This window comes from Capra hircus, chromosome 8, assembly GCF_001704415.2.
Source record: "Capra hircus breed San Clemente chromosome 8, ASM170441v1, whole genome shotgun sequence".
Classification (NCBI taxonomy): Eukaryota; Metazoa; Chordata; class Mammalia; order Artiodactyla; family Bovidae; genus Capra; species Capra hircus.
Window position 1 is genome coordinate 70,228,198 of NC_030815.1, and position 22,171 is coordinate 70,250,368.

At 49.8% G+C, this 22,171-nt stretch overlaps 1 protein-coding gene across 1 annotated transcript in view; it reads right to left on the reverse strand.

The window, feature by feature from the left end:
* The window catches only part of LOXL2 (lysyl oxidase like 2), a 115,184-nt gene that overhangs the window by 5,870 nt on the left and 87,143 nt on the right, over positions 1-22,171 (reverse strand). The window contains exons 8-12 of the mRNA XM_005684007.3: positions 19,362-19,529; positions 17,227-17,392; positions 9,912-10,155; positions 2,928-3,043; positions 1,666-1,802 (exon numbers count right to left, since the gene is read on the reverse strand). Of these exons, the coding sequence (XP_005684064.2) occupies positions 1,666-1,802; positions 2,928-3,043; positions 9,912-10,155; positions 17,227-17,392; positions 19,362-19,529 (831 nt within the window). The remainder of the gene's footprint in view (positions 1-1,665; positions 1,803-2,927; positions 3,044-9,911; positions 10,156-17,226; positions 17,393-19,361; positions 19,530-22,171) is intronic.

Sequence of the window (22,171 nt, forward strand, 5' to 3'; positions counted from 1 at the left end):
ATCTGCTGTGGATCCAGGCAATGGTGGGAATTAGGGATCTAATAACCCTGGGAACCCTGCCTCTGAGCCTCTGTGCACTGGCCTCTTGGGCTGGAACGCTAACCCCTCCTCAACCCAGCTTTCTCCTGTTTCTGCAGCATTTCTGGGGCCTGCACCTGGGTCCACATGGGAATGGAGAGGGCCAATACTCCCAGGCCAGGACTCTCGAAAGTCTAAAGCTCCACATCCATCCCAAGGGAAGATGACCTGGCCCTGCTGGCTGTGAAGTGTGGGTAATGATAATGCCCATCCCAGGGTCTGGCCCACCACTGATCTTCAGTGTACAAGTACGTGCGTGCTCAGTCATGTCCGTCTCTTTGTGACCTCCTAGACTGTAGCCAGCCAGGCTCCCCTGTCCATGGGATTCTCCAGGCAAGAATATTGGAGTAGGTTGCCATTTCCTACTCCAGGGGATCTTTCAACCCAGGGATTGAACCCACATCTCTTGTGTCTCTTGCATTGGCAGGCAGACTCTTTACCACTGGGCCATCTGGGAAGCCTTTAATGAGTCACAGTTATTAAAAAGACATTATCAAAATACATGACGCTACACGTTCCCCTTGCAAAGGGATAGCAGACCTCAAACATAAACTGAAGTACGTGTACAGAGACATGGATATCCGATTCTTTAAATAAAGAGCACTCTGCTCTTCGCTTGGGCCTCTCCAAGTCTGCGGTTCTGGGCTTGTGGGTGGAAAAGTGCTTGGCTGTCTGATTACCAGTCTCTGAAACTGACCAGGGAAACTTTCAGAACCCCTCTGTGGTCACTTCCCTGCAGGTGTTGGTTCCTCCCAGGATTGTCTATAAGGTGGGGACCGTGGCCAGGCCCTGGGCTGGCTGAATGCCCTCTAGGAAAGCTTTCAAGACAAAATGACACATTTCTGGTCACCCAAGGATCTAGCTTGAAAGCAAGATGGGTGGGGATGTGGGAAAAATAAGGTGAAGTCTCCGCAGGCAGGAGTGCGCCTGTGTGCCTGAAGGGGAGACGCTGGGGATATGGTGACCCTGGGTTCCCCCACCAGTCTGGGCCCTGGCTGGGGCCTGCAGCTATTTGCAGAAAGGTGGGAGGCCAATGCGTCTTAGTTCCTGTCTCAGGGTGGCCCTTCCCCTAGACAGAGTACGTAGAAGCCCTGGGAAGTCATTGCACAAATAGTCACTGGACAGGCTGCCTCTAGTACCTAACAATCTACCATTATAGGTTTATTTCTTTGCATTGAACACTGCCCCCTCTGCAGATCCTCTTCTATGAGGCAAACATTTCTGGGAGAGGTAAATCACAGACATTTGTGAGTGAATGGCTCTTTGTGTGACTGCTTTTAGCCCTGACGGCACAGGCCAAGAGAGCCTGAGGGAGGGCACTGGGAGAAGCCGGGGTGGAGGTGCAAGTAACGCTCCAGAGACAAGGAGTGTGGGCTGCCTTAGAGGCTGCACAGATTCCTAGCCTGAGCACCAATCTGGCCTGCAGACGCCCTTCGATTTGCAAGTACCAGGTCCAGGACTCTGTGCCCTTTAGACAGCCCAGCCTCCATGCCTGGGCACCATCAGCAGGAGGCTGCCTACCCATTTGCTCAGGCAGAGACCCCTCCTCCCATCAGCAGGGGGCCTGGAGCCCCTTACGCGGCTCACCTGGAACAGGTAGTCTCCAGGAGGCACGTCAGTGATGTCGACCCACTGGCAGTCAATGTCATGACGGTACATGTCCCAGCAGCCCATGGTGATGCCCTGCTCACCAAAGTTGGCGCACTCGTAACTCTTCTGGATGTCTGCATGTGGAGACAGAGGGAAGCCAAGTCACCAGGCACCCACGGTTCCTCCACCGTGCTCCCCATGAAGGCCCTGCTAAGTGGGGGGGCATCCCCAGACCCCACCTTCAGCATCTCTCCCTTCTCCAGGCCCACAGCCTTGGCTGCCTCTGGGCTCGGCGGCCCATCCCTGCTCTGCTCTGCTTTTGGTAGAATCCTCCCTCAATTCCCTATCCACATCCCACTGCGTCCTCCTCCACGAAGCCTTCCTGGGCCACTCTGACCCACCCTGGCCATTCTGCAGCCTGGGAATGAAGCGTGTGCTATTCTGGGTAAGTTATGGTGTTTATTGTTGAGCCCGATGCGGGGTCATCTGGTCTCCCCGAGGGCATCCGCTCTTGGATGTGGTCTCGGTCTGACCCATCTCTCTGACCTGTCCTGGGTCAGCCCCTTGTGTGGCACACAGTAGGTACTCAAAACCCATCTGCTGGGTGATTTCATGACATGCCAAGGGCCACATCAACCACTAACAATTAGTGCCCATTTACTGAGAGCCTGCCAAGTCTGGGCGCTGCTCTAAACCCCAGCTGCCCTGAGAAGAGTCACGTGTCTCCTCTTAAGAAAGCTCGGTCAGGCCAGGATGGCAGATGCGCCCACAGCGGTCGCCGTGCAGGTATGGAAGCGACTGGGGGTGTGGGTGGGGTGCTGCCTCTGCCTGGGGCAGTCAAGAGAGTCTGGGAACCTCAAAGTGGGGCTTTGAGCTTGAACTGGAAGGTGAGAACCTGTGGGGCTTGTGTATCTATGTTGGATACAGAGACAAAGTGTGGTAGCCAGAGTGGGAGGAGACTGCGTGTCAGGTTCAAGGGTTTGAGCCTTACAGGGGAGACCCACCAGTGGACCCACTGGATCCACCAGTGCCCGTCAGCATGATTCTGGGGACCCAGGTGCCTTTATAGCCAGGCCTTGCCCACCCCACCCCTCCAGCCCCAGATGGTAGTCATGAGGTCCCCAGTGAGGTAGGTCCTGTGGGGAGTCAGCAGGGTGACACCGAGTCCCTAGCCAGGCCTGAGATCCTGGCCAAATGACCACACGCAGGAGCATCTGAGTCCCTCAGAATCTCCCCAGCCTGCCCTGTCCCCCGAATACCTCCTTCACATTCTGTGTCCTCCAAGCAGAAGCTAGCTTTGTGGCCCTCTGCCACCTTGGTGCCATTGAGGTTCAGCAAGTCGTAGTGGGTGAACACCTCCATGCTGTGGTAGTGCCTGGGGGCGAGAGGGAGGTCTGGATGTCAGTTTCTGGAGGGATTGCCACCTGCAAGTGATGGCCCAGCTGGCCATTCCCCTCCAGGGACATCTCGAGCAGAGCAGCGTGGTCCAAAGTGGTGGTGGAGGGAGAAAAGTGTGCAGTGGACAGGGCATTATGAGATGGGGGATGGGACAGAAGAAGTCAGGAATCGTGGCGCTTCCATGGGCTCTGGAGGGGGACAACCCACTACCTTCAAGAGCCTCAGTTTTTTCATCTGCTAAATGGGAATAATAATGTAATGCATGGGGTGCTATGGGAATTAATCAGATAAACTGATGAACAGGGGCTCAGCATCAATAAGCTCAATAAATTAGGATATATTTAGTAAAAGGATGTAGCACCCTCCAGAGACCTAAAGTGGCTCTCACAGCTCATTTATACTTGGGCACTTTCTGCAGATGAATACATGTCACTCTTCGATGTCTTTAGAAAATGTTTAAAGTGGGAGTATGGTCGGGAGGGAGACAGAATGAAGAGGGGAAGAAGGGGTGGGAAGAGCAGACGCTGATGAGCAGGGCACATACGTGTCCCAAACTAGGTGATGGAGGCAGAAACTTGTGCTCCTGGCATCAAGAACATTCTTTTTTAAAAAGAGGGGGGAAAAGGGGCTTTGAGACCCCATGGGAGGGAAAGGGTGACTGGCACATCCTTGTAGAAGGGAGCAGAGAGGGAAGAGAGATTGTGCACCCCCGTGGCTCTTGTCCCGGATGAACATTTACCTAACAGGGTCCCATCTCATCTCTTGGGAAGAATTGAGAACAGATGCAGGTTCTTGGAAAGGCCTGTGTTTGGTGCAGAATAACATGGGAAACATGGCTTCCGAGGGGCCTTCCTGAGGGGCTTGGTGCCAAGCCCATTCTGAGCTGCTACACATCTTATCACAAGTGGCTGCAAGTATTCACACTCGCTTGTCTGTCATTCCAGGAACATTTGGAAAATGGGGGAAGGTACAAGCTACCAAGGTTTGGGGAACAGAATGAGTTCCCCATGAGTTTTGTTTCCCTGTGACCTGAGTTCCCTCCGCAGGAAAGAGGGAATGACAGCATGATCCCCATCAGGGGTTCTGTACAGATGAACTAGGAGACGGACTTCCCTGGTTGGGTCCAGAGGCTAAGATCCCACAGGCCTCGCAGCCAAAAAACCAAAATGTAAAACAGAAGCAATATGATAACAAATTCAATAAAGACTTTAAAAAAAATAAATAAAAGTCAGCTATTAACGGGGGAAAAAAACATGGATTAGGAGAAGTCACAGAAATGCCTACCACGGGGCTTGAGACAGAGGAACACTCAGTACCTGTCCACCCTCTCCTTATCGCTACTACTCCCATGAGTGATGGAGTCCTGCTTTATTACTATCAACGCCGCTACCATTGCTATGATTGTGTGTATTAGTCACCCAGTCATGTCTGACTCTGTGACCCTATGGACTGTAGCCTGCCAGACCTCTGTCCATGGGATTCTCCAGGCCAGAATACTGGAGAGGGCTTCCATTCCCTTCTCCAGGGGACCCATTGCTATGATTATTTCCTGGCCACAGCAGCTTCCTCACCGCCCCTCACCCCACCCCCAGCCTTAGGTGTTTGCCCTCAGGCTCTCTCGGCTGGATGGGAACAGAAGAGGACAGAGAGGAGAGGAAAATTAAAAGGACAACTTTTCAGAGAGGAAATGAGAGGCTCTTTTCCCTTCTTCCTGCATTGGGCTGGTGCTATAAATAACGTCAGAAGTTCCTAACTTGGGCTTTTCCCAGGTCACTCGGGTTCCTGGGTAAAAGGATGCTGAGCCAGGGGCCCATGGGGAACAGTTACAAGGATGCATTCTGTGGCAGCTGAAGGAAAGACTTTGAAAGAGTCTATTTTGGCTTCTTGAAGGAGCAAGATGGGACACGAGGTCTGACTCACTGCCTAAAACATGTCTACCTCTTTCAGAGAGGGGTTTATGTTGCTATGTTTACTGGCTGGAAAGACTGAAGAGGAATAGGTTTATGTTCCGCTGTCTAAACAAAATGCAGACGGAGCCCACAGACAGACTCTTGTAAGGCTGACCTTCTCCTGCTGCCCCTGCTTCCTGCAGGCTTGATTTAAGAGTCTTCCCCGACTCTTCGTTTTTTCCCCTGTGGACATGGGGAGGGAAGCAGCTGGCTGGAGATTCATGATGCTAGCTAGCTGTGGTCCGGGAGCTTCTGTGCCTTACTGCTGGGGCATGTGTGGACATCACCTCCCGGGCCACCTCTCCTCCAGCGGGCTGGTTGGAGAGCCCAGGGGCATGCACCCTTCACCACCCACACTCGCACCCCAGGAGATTCAGATCGAGGCTGCTGGGAAGGAGGGAGGAAGCATCTGGTGATCCAGGGACATTTTCTCCTTTCAGGCTGAGCGTCCTGATCTTCAGAGGTCTAAGAGGTAGCCTGATCTATGGGATAAAGACAGGGAAATGTTGGTTTGGAAAGAGATTCAGGAAGTCTAGGCAGGAGAGAACACCAGACACTAGATCACTGGAGGCCGGTGGAGGTCGTTGTAACTTGGCAGAGAAGAAGGGTGATCTTCCACTGGGGAACGAGAGAGCGAGGTACACTAGGGCATGACACCAGCAGAGGCACAGGGCTCTGGGTGGACACGTGGATGACAGGCAAAGCCAGTCCAGAACAAGAAGGGAGGTTGGGTATGTTCTTTGTTCCCTAGGTCATCTCAGGCCCAGATAAGACTTCCCATCTGAGCATCAGTGCATATTACAGAGATGCTTCACTCTTCTTCCTTTCTCACACCAGCCATGTGTCCCCTGGCGCCCATCCTGGCTGGCACTCAGCTGTGGATTGGAAGATGCTCCCATTACTATTTCAGAGAATGTAGGGGCGTGTTCCAACCTCAGGAGGTGCTGCCACAAAGGGCAGGAGCCCTTCTGCTCGCTCAGCCTTGCCCTTCCCCACCTGCTAGGCAGCCCTCTGGTGGAACAAAGCCCTCCTGGATGGGATGAAGGCCTAAATTCAGCTCACTGAGGCCACACTGAATCTGCAGGGGGCTGCTCTGCACATGGTGGGGGCGGAATGAATGAAAGTCCCGCCTTTTGTAGCCAGCCTACCCGTGATCAGAGGGTCTGGCACCTGTGTTGGATATCCATCTCCCTGCATCTCCAGCTCCCAGCTCCCCTCCAGGGCTTTCCTGAGGTAGGGGGCAAGGCAGGATGCTGCACCCTGGAACACAGCAGGGGCTGAGAACCAGGAGCGGCAAGGCTGCTCTGTGACATCATGTCCCAGGTGAGCAGTCTGGCCCATACCTGGGGCGCAAGAAACAGGAAGGGGACCCCCATCAGTATCATCAGTCAAGGGCCATGATGATGAGAGAGAATGGCTCAGGGCATTTCCCTTTAGGCTGGCTCGTGAGGAGGCTCTGAGAGGGCTCAGTCTCCGAGCTTCACCTTGTGTGTGAGTGCTCAGTTGCTAAGTTGTGTCCAACTCTTCGTGACCCTATGAACTGTAGCCTGCTAGGCTCCTCTGTCCATGGGATCCCCAGGCAAGAACACTGGAGTGGACTGCCATTTCCTTCTTCAGGGCATCTTCCTGACCCAGGGATCAAGCCCACATCTCCTGCAGTTCCTGCACTGGCAGGTGGGTTCTTTACGGCTTTGCCCCCCGGAAGCCCCTGTGGTATTTCATCTTAGCACTTTCAAAGACTATACCTCTGTTCCTCATCACAGCATCAGCTAAATTGGGAGTGACCATTTTGCAGATTCAGGCTAACTTGAGCCAGGGTTCTCAACTTTGACTTCACAGATGGGCTTTAGCATCTGTAAATCTGCTGAAACAGGGCGTAAAATCCAGAAATAATTTCTTTGAGTGGAGGATGGGTCAGCTCTCATCATGCTCCCAAAGGGACCCAACAGAGAAATTCAGGGCCAGGAGTCCTGTTGAAGGTCCTCCCATAGGGCCCGGAGAAGCTCCCCCGGAGCTCTGGAGGCCAGGGGTGCGGAGTTTCTTACACTCCCTGGGGTCTTGTGGTCAGAGGTTCTCAGCCACAGTCCAGGAGGGCAAGGCTGAAGGGACATATGCTTAGCCAGTATGATCTTTCCCACCCATTCCTTCCAAACCATTGATTGCAACATCTGTAAACAAAGAAAGGAAATAGACCACAGGAAAAGCAGGGTTTGGGGCGGGGAGGTCAGGGTGGCTTGGAGCTCCAGATCAGAAGAAACACTTCCATGAGGTCGCCATGTGTATTCTTAGAGAAGAAACCATTCCTTGGAGATCAAGCCTATGTCACAGGGAGCGCCCTACCGTGTGATGTCTGGGTGGAGCACCATATATGGGGCAGAGACGCAATTACCTTCTACTTATAGATCCAAAGGGCAGCACTTCCACCATGTATTCTCGGAAAGAAATCAGGCACCCATACGTCAGGGCTTTAATTTTACTCTCTAACTCCCTCCCTGCAGAAGACCTCCATGCTTCTATATAAAGACCCAAACTTCTTTGGCTAAAGAGGGCTTTCAGGACATACCAAGAGTAATTGCAGTTGACCTTTGAACAACGCAGAGATTAGGGGCACTGACCTCCACACAGTTGAAACTCCAAGAACTGTTATCTCAGCCTCAGAAACAAAGGAGCTCAGAAATGACTCATCCAAGGGCAGGAAACTGAAACTGCTTGGATAGAATTGGGACACAGCAGCCCTAATTCTTTTGATTCCATGTATTGTGATCTCTAATCGAACACAAACTTTTCCCCACACTAAGTTAATTTAAAAGCTATAAAATGAAAATGTGTAGAGGTACTACGTTAATTGGAAAAGAAAAATCCAAGTACAAAGGGACCCAGGCATTTCAAATCTGTGTTGTTCAAGGATCAACTACATAAAGGAATATCAGCACCCCCGAGTTCTATCACAGTCCTTTTTTTTTTTTTTTTTTTTTGATATGGACCATTTTTGACCAGGTTATTAAATCTGTTACAATAATGCTTCTCTTTTATGTTTTGGTTTTCTGGCCATAAGGCATGTAGGGTCTTAGCTCCCTGACCAGGGATTGAACCTGCAACCCCCTGCATTGGAAGGTGAAGTCTTCACCACTGGGCCACCAGGGAAGTTCAAATTGTCCTTTCTTTTGAAATGGATTGAACAACTCTATCCCTAAACAGTTTCAAATGTGACTAGGCCATAAATTACATGAAAAAGCAGCCCTACAGATTTGTGATGAAGACTAGGGGAAAGATAGGAAAGGGTTAGTCGCTTAGTCATGTCTGATTCTTTGCAACCCCATGGACTGTAACCCACCAGGCTCCTCTGTGCATGGGACTCTCCAGACAAGAATACTGGAGTAGGTGGCCATTCCAGTCTCCAGGCGATCTTCCCAACCCAGGATGGAACCCAGGTCTCCTGCATCACAGGCTGATTTTTTTTACTGTCTGAGCCGCCAGGGAAGCCCTTCTGAAGGCTGGGGGAGATACCAGGAAGGGCACATACTGGGAGTCAGGCAGGCCCCAGTCAGGACCCTCATTCCCCAACTTCATCCTGGACAAGTCATGTGAATGCAGAGCCACGGTTTCCTAATTCAGAAAAAGGAGGGTACCCTGCCTGGTACCTTTTTCTACCAACTTTAGTTCTTGTGTCCCTAATAATGATCATCACACTTCAGAGCTGGAAGGACACCTAGAGGTCAGCCAGACTGGGGCCTCTCAGACTGATGGCACACAGTCCTTTGGGTACCTGTTAACACGCAGATTTTTAAGCAATTGTCAGTCTCCCATGGGCCCTGGATTTGACACTGACTGCAGATGCTGCCAGCCCTCGTGGGGATGCAAAACTCTTGTAGGGCTGGGATTTTGAGCACGGGAACCGTGCCCTCCCGCCGGGCCCAAGTCTGTGGTCCTTCGGGGAAGGGGTGGGAAGGTGGCGGCTATGTTGAATGGCAGGGGCCTCCCTCTGTTCATTTTCAAAACTGCTCACTCTGTTCCCTCTACTCGCCCAGCTCAGGTCTGAGCAGCAAAATGAGAGCCAGTGGCAATAGACAGAGGGCTCTGGATTAGGGTGGGAATCAAGCAAAGGAACAAAAAGAAGGAGGCTGGGGAGCACAGGGAGATGAACAGCAAGGCTTCTGTTGGTCCAACTTGGGCCGGCTCTGGGGCTGTGCTCTGCTCTCGCCCAGGAATTTATAACTGGGAACAGAGCCACAGACTGAGGGTGGGAAGGGACAGCGGAGGTCCCAGCTGATGTGGCCCAGATGGCCTGACATCACACAGCTGGTGAGAGGCATGGCTGGGTTGAGAGACCAGGTCTCATGACTCCTGGGCCTAGAACTTGTGTCTCCACACTCACCATCTTCCTAGAGATCTTCGACATGTACAGCATACTGGTATTTAAAATAACCCACATGCCACAAGTAGAGAGACTGCATGCCGCAACTAGAGCAGCCTGGGCACCACAACACAGACCCAGTACAGCTAAAAATAAAGTAGAACAGACTAGAATAAAATATATTTCTACATGAACTCAGCATCCAACACCTGCAGCACCCCAAGCTCCCTGCAGAGCATGAATTTGCTGAGAACACACCTGAAACCATTGACTGAAGGTCAATGGAGGGACCCTGGGTTCTCAAAATGAAGTTTGTTTCTGAACGCTAGAGGTGTCAGGGGCAAGAAAGAGAGCAGGCTTGGAGAGGGTGAGGTGGGCCAGGGCCTCTGGGAGGGGAGAACACTGTCTGCAAATGTAAAGGAGCCCTCCAGCTAGAGGGAGCCCTGCCCCCAGGACCATGTGGCCGCTCGGCTGTGTCTAAGTGGCCCTGTGACATCTGGGGCCCGTGGGTTGGCGGGCTGGGGCAGGGAGGGATGGCTCACCTGTGGCAGTCATGCCAGATCCAGGCGTGGCGCCCGTTCTTGGGTCGGAAGTCGGATTGGCCGTTGTTGTGGATCTGGGAGGAGAAGCGCAGGAGCCGCCGGTAGCCTGTGGTGGGGTTGGTCTGGGCGGCTGAGGCCGAGAGGCAGTTCTCCTCCATGGCGCACTGCAGCATGAACATGGGCCGGTCCTCCAGGTACGTGGTCTGCTGCACAATCTCTGCGTTGAGCACCAGGTCAGGGGCAGCTGGGAGCAGGGCAGACACAGGCTTCAGACAGGCCAGAGACTCCACGCCCCTTCCCGCCTAGGTTTCCTCTGATTCCCGAGCAGTGACTGGCCTGCATCCCTGCCGAGCATCTGGAACTGGCTCTCGTGGTCTCTCCTATCCAGGTCAGGGATTACTACCCTCAACTCTTTCCCCCTTCTCTGAGAGCCCTGCTAGACACCTCTGCGGATCTCAGTGTGCGCATCTCAGTGTGCGCATGCATGCTTAGTGGTTCAGTCGTGTGCGACTCTTTCTCGTGTTTGCAAAATGTTGAACTACCCAGTAGTTCAATCTGGGTAATGGGTCCATGAGGCTTCATTATATTAATATTATTCTATCACCTTTAGAATAATCTCCTGGAGTAACAGGCAAATTTGGCCTTGGAGTACAGAATGAAGCAGAGCAAAGGCTAATAGAGTTTGCCAAGAGAATGCACTGGTCATAGCAAACACCCTCTTCCAACAACATAAGAGAAGACTCTACACATGGACATCACCAGATGGACAACACCGAAATCAGATTGATTATATTTTTTGCAGCCAAAGATGGAGAAGCTCTATACAGTCAGCAAAAACAAGACCAGGAGGTGACTGTGGCTCAGATCATAAACTGCTTATTGCCAAATTCAGACTTAAATTGAAGAAAGTGGGGAAAACCACTAGACCATTCAGGTATGACCTAAATCAAATCCCTAAAGATTACACAGTGGAAGTGAGAAATAGATTTAAGGGACTAGATCTGATAGGCAGAGTGCCTGATGAACTATGGACAGAGGTTCATGACATTGTACTGGAGACAGGGAGCAAGACCATCCCCAAGAAAAAGAAATGAAAAAAAGCAAACTGGCTGTCTGAGGAGGCCTTACAAATAGCTGTGAGAAGAAGAGAAGCCAAAAGCAAAGGAGAAAAGGAACGATATACCCATTTCAATGCAGAGTTCCAAAGAATAGCAAGGAGAAATAAGAACGCCTTCTTCAGTGATCAGTGCAAAGAAATAGAATGGGAAAGGCTAGAGATCTTTTTAAGAAAATTAGAGATACCAAGGGAACATTTCATGCAAAGATGGGCTCGATAAAGGACAGAAATGGTATGGAACTAACAGAAGCAGAAGGTATTAAGAAGAGGTGGCAAGAATACACAGAAGAACTATACAAAAGAGATCTTCACGACCCAGATAATCACGATGGTGTGATCACTCACCTAGAGCCAGACATCCTAGAATGTGAAGTCAAGTGGGCCTTAGAAAGCATCACTATGAACAAAGCTAGTGGAGGTGATAGAATTCCAGTTGAGCTATTTCAAATCCTGAAAGATGATGCTGTGAAAGTGCTGCACTCAATATGCCAGCAAATTTGGAAAACTCAGCAGTGGCCACAGGACTGGAAAAGGTCAGTTTTCATTCTAATCCCAAAGAAAGGCAATGCCAAAGAATGCTCAAACTACCACACAATTGCACTCATCTCACACGTGAGCAAAGTAATACTCAAAATTCTCCAACAATACATGAACCATGAACTTCCTGATGTTCAAGCTGGTTTTAGAAAAGGCAGAGGAACCAGAGATCAAATTGCCAACATCCGCTGGATCATCAAAAAAGCAAGAGAGTTCCAGAAAAACATCAACTTCTGCTTTATTGACTATGCCAAAGCCTTTGACTTTGTGGATCACAATAAACTGTGGAAAATTCTGAAAGAGGTGGGAATACCAGACCACCTGACCTGCCTCTTGAGAAATCTGTGTGCAGGTCAGGAAGCAACAGTTAGAACTGGACATGGAACAACAGACTGGTTCCAAATAGGAAAAGAAGTATGTCAAGGCTGTATATTGTCACCCTACTTATTCAACTTACATGCAGAGTACATCATGAGAAATGCTGGGCTGGAAAAAGCACAAGTTGGAATTAAGATTGCCAGGAGAAATATCAATAACCTCAGATATGCAGATGACACCACCCTTATGGCAGAAAGTGAAGAGAACTAAAGAGCCTCTTGATGAAAATGAAACAGGAGAGTGAAAAAGTTGGCTTAAAGCTCAACATTCAGAAAACAAAGATCATGGCATCCAGTCCCATCACTTCATGGCAAATAGATGGAGAAACAGTGGAAACAGTGGCTGACTTTATTTTTTTGGACTCCAAAATCACTGCAGATGGTGACTGCAGCCATGAAATAAAAGGGCACTTACTTCTTGGAAGAAAAGTTATGACCAACCTAGACAGCATATTAAAAAGCAGAGACATTACTTTGCCAACAAAGGTCCATCTAGGTAAGGCTATGGTTATTCCAGTAGTCATGTATGGATGTGAGAGTTGGACCATAAAGAAGGCTGAGTGCTGAAGAATTGATGCTTTTGAACTGTGGTGTTGGAGAAGACTCCTGAGAGACCCTTGGACTGCAAGGAGATCCAACTAGTCATCCTAAAGGAAATCAGTCCTCGGTGTTCATGGGAAGGACTGATGTTAAGCTGAAACTCCAATACTTGGGCCACCTGATGCGAAGAGCTGACTCATTTGAAAATACCTTGATGCTGGGACAGATTGAAGGCAAGAGAAGAAGGGGACGAGAGAGGATGAGATGGTTGGATGGCATCACCAACTCAATGGACTTGAATTTTAGTAAACTCCGAGAGTCGGTAATGGACAGGGAGGCCTGGCATGCTGCAGTCCATGGGGTAGCAAAGAGTCGGACATGACTGAGTGACTGCACTGATCTGAACTGAATCTCCTTCAGAGTGGCTTGAGAGTTTCCATAATAAAAAGCAGACAATAACAATGAATAGGAGCTTCCCTCATAGCTCAGATGGTAAAGAATCTGCCTGCAATGCAGACCTGGGTTCAATCCCTGGGTTGTGAAGATCCCCTGGAGAAGGGAATGGCAACCCACTGCATTATTCTTGCCTGCAGAATGCCACGGGCAGTGGAGCCTGGCAGGTTATAGCCCATGAGGTTGCAAAGAGTCGGACACAACAGTGACTAACACTTCTAACTTCTAACAATGAAATCATGCTACCATAGAGAGAACACTCTTAATACTTTGGTCTAATTCTTCTGGGAATTACAAATGTATTTCCCACCATGTGTAATACTGTATGAAGATCTGTACTACATAAAATACTACTTATATTGTATTAGTCTGTTAATGCTGTCTCTCTTAAAACATATCTTGACATATTCACTTGTTAATAAATATCCACTACAATATTTAATTTATAACCCTAACCTATACTTTATTTATTTTTAAACTAATTAATTAATATTACTTATTAACTTTTGATTGCACTGTATCTTTGTTGCTGTGTGGGGCTTTCTCTAGTTGCGGAGAGCAGGGTCTATTCCCTGGCTGCGGTTCTCAGGCTGCTCACTAAAGTGGCTTCTCCAGTTGCAGAGAATGGGCTTTAGGCGAGAGGGCTTAGTTGTCTGGTGGCATGTGGGATCTTTCTGGAGCAGGGACTGAACCCATGTCCCCTGCATTGGCAGGCAGATTCTTAACCACTGGACCACAGTTAAAGATAAAGTGGCGATAAACATCCTGTAGTAAATCTCTGTGTGTAACTTTAATCATTTCTTCCGAATATATTTCTATAAATTGCCGAGGGGCAGGTTTCACGCTTCCAAGATTCTGATATATATCCGGTTCTACCAGTTTCCCCTTGCACTGTTGCTCCAAGTGAGAGTTTTCACCCAGTTACCTCTTTTAAAACAAGCTTGACTTATTCAATTAGCACAATGTACATAGCAGGTGTTAAAAAAAAAATCACCAGTGGTTACAATCTATGTTTACTAAACAGTTATAATAGAAGGATTAACTTCTTCACCAAAGGATTAATTGTGTCTCTCTTTGAAAGTCAGATTCTACTGAACATTTCTAGTATACCTCAATTCACAGGAATGTAGTATATGAATCATTTATGACAAGGCCCAGAGACTTCCCTGGTGGTCCAGTGGCTAACACCTTGCCTTCCGATGCAGGGGTTGTGGGTTCGATCCTTGGTTGAGGAACATAAGACCCAAAGACCCCACATGCCTTGCAGTCAAAAACAAAACAAAACAAAAAAACATAAAACAAAAGCAATATTGTAAAAAAATTAATAAAGGCTTAAAAAAATGATCTACATTAAAAAAAAAAAATCTCAAAACAAGCAAACAAACCTTCAAACCTAAGACCCATCCATCTTTTATTTTCTGATGCTTGCAAATTTCTGAGGTGAGTGTCCTCTATGAGCTTTGCTTCCCTCATGTTCACCACTGCCTGGAGCAATTCTGCCCTGTCTGGGTCTCCTCCCTGGCTGTGCGTGGAGCCCAGTAGGTTTCCAGGATGCACAACTGCTGGTGCTGAGTGTTGAGTGCACAGTTTAATGAGGGTTTTGTGGCCTCTTTTCATGATCTGTACACTAGTCAGTAAGCATCCCCGACTCTGTGCGACCCTATGCCCTGTAACCCACCAGGCTTCTCTGTCCATGGGATTTTCCAGGCAAGAATACTGGAGTGCGTTGCCATGCCCTTCTCCAGAGGATCTTCCCAATGCAAGGATCAAACCTGGGTCTCCTGCATTGCAGGCAGATTCTTTACTGTCTGAGCCACTAGGCAAGCAAAAAGTTACTAGAAGAATATGTTTTTTCTTTATGAATAAAATATGAAGCCAGGTAAGCGTTCCTGGCCCCAGAGGCTCTTGCTTCCCCTGCAGACTCTGACTGATGCCTTCAGCCCAGGCAGAGGGGTTCTTTGAGCAATAGCCCCATGAAGGTCATTTGTGGTCTGCCATGAGCATGTGGAGGGCCCTGTTGATCTCATAATTCTTGGTCCTCATAATAAAAAATTCTCCTTTGATCTCAGTATCTAGGATAGTGAGCTTCTTTTGACTCATCGGTTTGTTTCTGCCTCATGCATGGTGGTGGTGGTGGTTTAGTTGCTAAGTCGTGTCTGACTCTTGCGATCCTATGGACTGTAGCCTGTCAGGCTCCTCTGTCCATGGGAATCTCCAAGCAAGAATACTGGAGTGGGTTGCCATTTCCTTCTCCAGGGGATCTTCCCGATCCAGGAATTGAACCCGGGTCTCCTGCACTGCAGGCAGATGATTTACCAACTGAGTTATGAGGGAAGCCCAGGCATACTGTGAATTATATTAAAGACCACATTTCTCTCTTTCCTTTGGTTGGTAGGAAGCTTGCTGTATAATGACAAAAGTAAATGTATACGACTCTATGACAGTAAATGTATGTGCTGTGCTAGCCTAAGTTGCTTCAGCTGTGTTCAATTCTGTGTGACCCCATGGACTGCAGCCCACCAGGCTCCTCTGTCCATGGGATTCTTCTGGCAAGAATACTGGAGTGAATTTCCATGCCCTTGTCCATGGGATCTTCCCAGCCCAGGGATCGCACATGTCTTTTACATGTCCTGCATTGAAAGGCAGTTGTTTTTTTTTTTTTAATCACTAGCACCACCAGGGAAGCCCAATAAACGTATAGGTCTCTATAATATATAATTTTTTATTAATCTCTATCAGTTCCAGTTTGAGCCAGTCTCATTCTGCCAATATGTACTTTTAAAATATATATATATATATATATGATTTTTAAATATTGATTTATTTGGCTGTACCAGGTCTTAGTTGCAGCATGCAAATCTTCAGCTGCAGCATGTAGGACCTAGTTTCCTGACCAGGGATCAAATGCAGGATACTAGCATTGGGAGCATGGAGTCTTAGGAACTGGACCATCAGAGAAGTCTGTGTACTTTTTTCTAAACCTGGTTTTATCTTATGCTACCTTGAATTTTATTTAGGTTTATATTCGCTTAGTTTCTTTTCTGATAAATGGTATATTAAAAATATAAATAAATTATTAAGCTGAGAGAAGACTCCCGATGAGGGTGAGACCACGTCTCTCTGCCTGGGGGTCTGGTAAGGGTGGTACTCTCACTCTTTCCTCTCAGAAAGGATGCAACAATAATAATGTCTCCCCAGAGAAGCTCATGCTGGGGTTGAGTGTCCTGCCTTACAAGGGTTACGAAATGCTGAATGGGTCTAAAAGGGGGAGAAGTGACTGAGTTCGAGTCTAACCTCCCTAGTTCTGCATGATGGTAAATGACAGCGCACCGCTGTTTTTTAAGCGCTTGCGTGCGTCGTTGTCACATTGAATTTCCAGTCGCCAGGAAAAACAACAAAGACTGTGGATCATAGCCGTGAACTGACTTTGCCAAGATCAGCTAATAAACAGCAGGCAATGCCTGGTCTGGAGTCCTTTGGCCAGGCTCAGGGCCTCTCCCACCTCCCAGATCCACAAGGAAATCCTTTGATAAGGCAAGGAGGGTGGGATCCAGAGAATAACACACCCACAAGGCTGTCAGCTGGTCCTTTCAGCTTGGAAGGGAACCTGCTGAGATGGCCATTCTGAATTCTGGCCAGGGTGGGGATGGAGGCGGGCCTGGGGGCTCCCTTCTATACTGTCAAGCTCTCTAGGATTCCCAGGGAGTCACTAGGAGGTTAAATCACCCTGTGTGAGTGACAACAAAAAATGATCTATGTCCTTTTTTTGTGTGTGACCATTCCACCCAGCATGTGGATCTTAGTTTCCTCACCAGGGACTGAACCTATATCCTCTGTATTGGAAGCACAGCGTCTTAACCATTGGATCCCCAGGGAAGTCCCAGGAAATGATCTGTGGGGCAGGGCAGAAGGAAGGAAGCTGACCCACCAAGCAGTATGCGTTTCACTGCTAACCCAGAAGCCAGCTCCCAGGAGACCAAGTTCTTAGTCACTTAATTCTCCTAAGACCACTTAAATAATCTGCAGTGACCCTGCCTTTGAACCCAAGGCTTCCAGACTCCCAACTCCTCCTTCCAGCCTTCTCCACTGTTATCAGGCAAGATTCCAGGGTTGCCTATGGGGTAGTTCCTCTTGCCCCTGACTCTTCTCACTTAGCAAGAATCCATCCCTGCTTTCCATTTTGCTCAGCTCATAGCAGAGACCCCAGGCAGGGGAATAACCAGTGAGACTCTGTGCCCCTCCCAGAGCCTGGCAGGACAGTCAGTTGTCTACGACCCCCAGGAGCTCTCACTTTCTGAGCAGGCGACTCCAGCCCCGTACCGCACCCCTCCCTCGGGGCAGGCCACGTCCTCCCCGTCGTGTCGGCAGTGTGCCAGGGACAGCTCCGTTCCTGAGCACTTCACACCACTCATGACCACCTTGTTGGCGTTGATATCTCCATGCCAGTACCAGGTCTCCTGCATGAACCAACAACAACAAACAGCCAGCACGTTACCTTGAATTGTCACTTTCCCACATTCTATCAAATTTCAGCCTCACCAAAACACCCAAGGCTTTATGATCCCATTTTTCAGATGGAGACAGCCAAGACACAGTCACTTACCCAAGTCATGCAGTTTGTTGGTGGCAGCGCAAATGAGGCCCGCCCCCCACACTTGGATTCTGCCCCTCTCCCCTGTTGGAAAGCACAGCTAAGAGCGTGCTCAATGCTGTGCATCAGAAACAGCAGCCATACTGCCTACTCCCTCCTCCTGAGCCCTGGGCAGACATTACTAATCTATCACAGCACTCTCCTCTAAGCCTGACTGTGCTCTCAGAATCCTTCTCAACACCGTGCTCCAGGGAGACACCACCAACTGATCAGGATTGGCAGGAGAGAAGAAATCTAGTCACATTTGTCAATAGTTCCACCTTCATACATCTCATTGGTTCTGATTTTCTAGAGAACCTACACACCCCTCATCCTCTAGAGAGAAAACTGGGGCCTCAGGAAGGGATAAGGCCTGCAATCAGAGTACTGAAGTCAAGGGTAGGCCCATCTCACAGCTTCTGCTGTGAGAATCAGGTGTCTTAGGAAAGAGCTGACTCGGAACGAAAATAGCCGGACAGCTACTCTGTTGCAATCAGCACCGTTCTACACTCCATGGAGAACCAGCGAGTGCCTTGGTTGGTCATAAGCAGGATCAGCAGAAACATGATGTGGCTGTGTGAAGCCAGGCTTCCAGAGGGCCCCAGGTACCAGAGGCCTGCCCCCTCCTTCTGGATGGTTTGGGGAGTTGCCACAGGGCTGCCTGGATGAGTTCTCCCATGTCGCTACTAACAAACACCGTCCTCAAGCAGCCACCCAGGGCACAGGGGCTGAAGTCAGGGTTAGCAAAGTGAGATGGGGGTGCTCTGGACATTTTCCTGTTCTGGGAGAAGCTTAAGAAAGGTGTTTATAGAGCCTGGATACTGAGGACCTGGACTATTTGTTCCATGTTCACAGAGAGGCTGGGAAAGGTGGCAGGTCATTATGTAGCCAGCTGGGAGGGGGTCCAATTGGGAAGTGACCTCCAGCCTCCTGGCTCCCACTCCTCTTGCCCCTGGCCTCTTTCTGACAATGTTACATCCCAGGATGGGGTCCAGAGGCCAGTGATTTTTTAATCCAAAGCACTGCCTGTCTTTCTCCTGTTCCTTTCTGATGGCGGGGTGGGGAGCTTAGCTACCTTTGGCTGAGTCCCTTCTGAGCTGGCGGCAGGAGGAGTGTGCAGCGGCTGTGAAAGGGTTCTGAAGCAGGGCTTGGGGAACTGCCAGCCAACCAAGGAGAGGATGCATGGATGTGGACACAGCGAGGAGGCATGTTGTGGGAAGAGAGGCCAGCAAGGGAGCGAGCTATGACAGGGGTCTCCACCCTCCTGGTACTTGTCCGAGACCTGTTAGAAACTGGGCCACTCAGCAGGAGGTGAGTGATGAGTGAGTAAGCAAAGCTTCATCTGCCTCTCCTCATTGCTCTCCATCACTCACATTACTGCCTGAAGCATCCACCCTGCCCCTACCCCGTCTGTGGAAAAGCTGACTTCCACAAAACTAGTCTCTGATGCCAGAAAAGCTGGGGACCGCTGAACTAAGGCGTCTAGGGTGTTGGGTTGGGTGGTCTCCACATGCCCCCCGATAGGACTGAGTGGCTTCCCCCTGCAAAGGCAGGTCGGGACATCCCAGAATGAGCCCCTGGCATGGTCAAGCCCAGTGCACAGAGCTAAGACCCGAAACCAGAGTCCAGTGACCCACGCAAGGACTCGAGGGTGCAGGGGGCAGAGCAGTGGAGAACAGGATGAGGTTTTTCTCCCAGTCCATGGCTCTCTACCTCCTGGGAGTCACAGAAGGTGGGCGCTGATGAGAGATGGGCAGGATTGGACTGGATGCAGGGTGGGGGTCGGGGCTTCTCACCTGGAAGGCATTGCTGGCAAACCCCAGGCCTAGCTGCCGGCAGACGACCATGGCCTCCACAATGCCCCAGTTCTCGCCGCACACCATGCCCCACACGAGGGACCCGTTCCTCTCCACCAGCACCTCCACTCGGCCCTCGTAGGGGTTTCGGCCCCCGTTCAGGCGCAGCTGTGGAGGGAAGGGAAGGCATGATCACTGGGAGGGGAAGGCAGGTTGATGCCCCACTATGGTACTTCCTTCCAGTCTCAATTTCCCCAAGGCAGGGGGTCCTGCCTGCAACACAGAACCCTGACATCACTGAGAACCTGCTGTACATGAGGCATCGTGCCCAGCATGGTCTTCTCCATTAGGTGCCCCTCCCCTGCTCTACTGCAGCCATCCGAGGACCCTAGATGCCAATACAGCCAGGCAGATCCACTGACCCCACTATAGACCCGCTGACCTCACAGCAGAATCTGCCTCCGCTGCCCATGAGCCCACCATGTGGGTGGGTCTCAGATCAGATACTTGGAAAGATGCAATAAGGAGCCTTAAAATGATAGAATCCCCCGACTCTTTCTGGGACCATTTTCTCCTCCTCACACCCTCTTCTGTACCCCGGTTCCAGCTCCTGATTGCATCTTTTCCCACAACATCCCCTGCTGTTCTTTCCAGAAGAACTCTTACCCGACAGTCCCACCTGGCACCTTGGAGACCCCAAATCTAACTAGTCCTCTTTTTCTCTCTACACCTAAACCTGTGCTCTACCTCCCCCTCATTCTCCATTTCAGTGGAAGGCACTACCACCTGCCCCAGGGGCAGCAAACCGTGTAGGGTGAATGCAGGGACCACAATATGTAAATAGTGGGGCACAGCTGTGTGCCCAAGAAACCATATTTACAAATATAGGCAGAGGGATGGATTTGGACTGCAAGAGATAGTTTGCTGATCCTGAATCCATTCTGTTAGACAAGCCAGAAATCTAGGAGCGAGCATCAGCATCACTCTCTTTCTTATCCCTTACATCAGGAGCTCCCGACCAAGCCCCTCCACCCCTGCCTGTTAGGAACTGGACTGCACAGCAGGAGATGAGCAGCGGGAGAGCAAGCGAAGCTTCACATCTATATTTGCTCCCCATCGCTCTCCCATCACCCCCAGAGGGACCGTCTGGTTACAGGAAAACAAGTTTAGGGCTCCCACTGATTCTGCATTACGGTGAAGTGTATAATTCATTATATATCACAAGCCAATAATAATGAAATAAAGTGCACAATAGAGGTAATGCACTTGAATCATCCAGAAACCATCCCTCCCCCACCAACCCATCCTGGTTGGTGGAAAAAACTGTCTTCCATAAAACTGGTCCCTGGTGTCAAAAAGGTTGGGGACTGATGCCCTACATCCCATCAGAATCTTCCTCCATGGATTTTATCTCCCAAGTCCCTCCCACTCACGCTCCTCCCTCCAGCTCCATCCTTACCCCTCTTCCCAGGCACCTTCACCTCTCGCCTGAAACAGCCCTCCTCACCTCCCTCCCACTGCCTCTCCTCTTGCCTTCACTGACCTATTCTCCATGCAGAAGCCAGAGTCACTTCTGAAAAACACCCGATCATGTTCCCCCCCTAGAACACGTCCATGGTTTCCCTTTGCTCCACTACTTCCCTCCTCACCTTCATCACACATCTCTCTCCTCCCTGTTCTCCTACCTCCAGGCACACGGCGTTCTTTCAGTTTCCATGGCGACCTAACTCTCCTGACCAAGTTACACAGTACGTCTCATTTCACACTGAAGTCCATTACATACAGAGTCCCCTTTGCTTTCGGCTGGTCCCACTCATCTTTCCAATTCTATACCCAGTGGCACTTCTCTCCAATGGGGATCAGTGCCCACTTACTCAGTCTCTCTCTACATCTCCTTCTTAGCATTCTTGGCAATTAAGCTAATTTATAATTTCACAATTTCCTGGCTGTCTCTCTGATGATATATAAGAGCCACAGAGCAGAGCTGTGTTGGCCTGGTTTACTGGATCGATAACTAAGACGGCACCTCTCAGATGTTAAGTACACGCCACAATTCCTTTTGGAATGGATGAATACAACACCAGGCTTACAGAATGAAAGCACGGACCAACACATGAGCCCAAGCCCATAAAGGGAAGCAGGATAAGGTATTTGGATTAAGGACTAGAATTTGGGGGAAGGGCTCTGAAAATGCAGTCCTTAATCCACATACCTTATCCTGCTTCCCTTTATGGTTCTAACAATTCATCCTTTTGAGATAAGACCTAATACTCTAGGAATCTTCAACTGTTTGTTTGCCAGTCCTTAGCAACAGCACAACCCTTAAGTCATAGGTCTTAATTCTTATTTACTTGCGGGCTGGGAGGGTCACGGAGGTCAGCCGGCAAACAGACAAGCCGAGGGCAGTCCTGACCTTAGATCTATCTACCAGAGCTGAGCCAACGCATAAATGGCATATATGGTTCCTGTAAAGTGCTCAAACAGGGCCTGGCACTCAGTGAGTGCTGAGAAATCTCAGATATCATCACAGCAATGATCATCATTAGGGTGGGAGTCCCAGCAGAAAGCAACCTTTCTTCAGAGGACCTAGAAGAGGTCAGAGCAGGTAGGAAGAGGGCTGGCCCTCGGAAGACTGACATTTGTCTTCCCGAGTGCCTCTGTCTGGGCTGGAGGAAACCCCAGTCCAGGCGCTGGACTTCGGCTATGGATTGCACATCACTTGTGACTAACATATCTTTGTTGTTTTTGTTTAGTCACTCTTGTGACCCAATGGACTGTAGCCCGCCAGGCTCCTTTGTCCATGGGGTTTT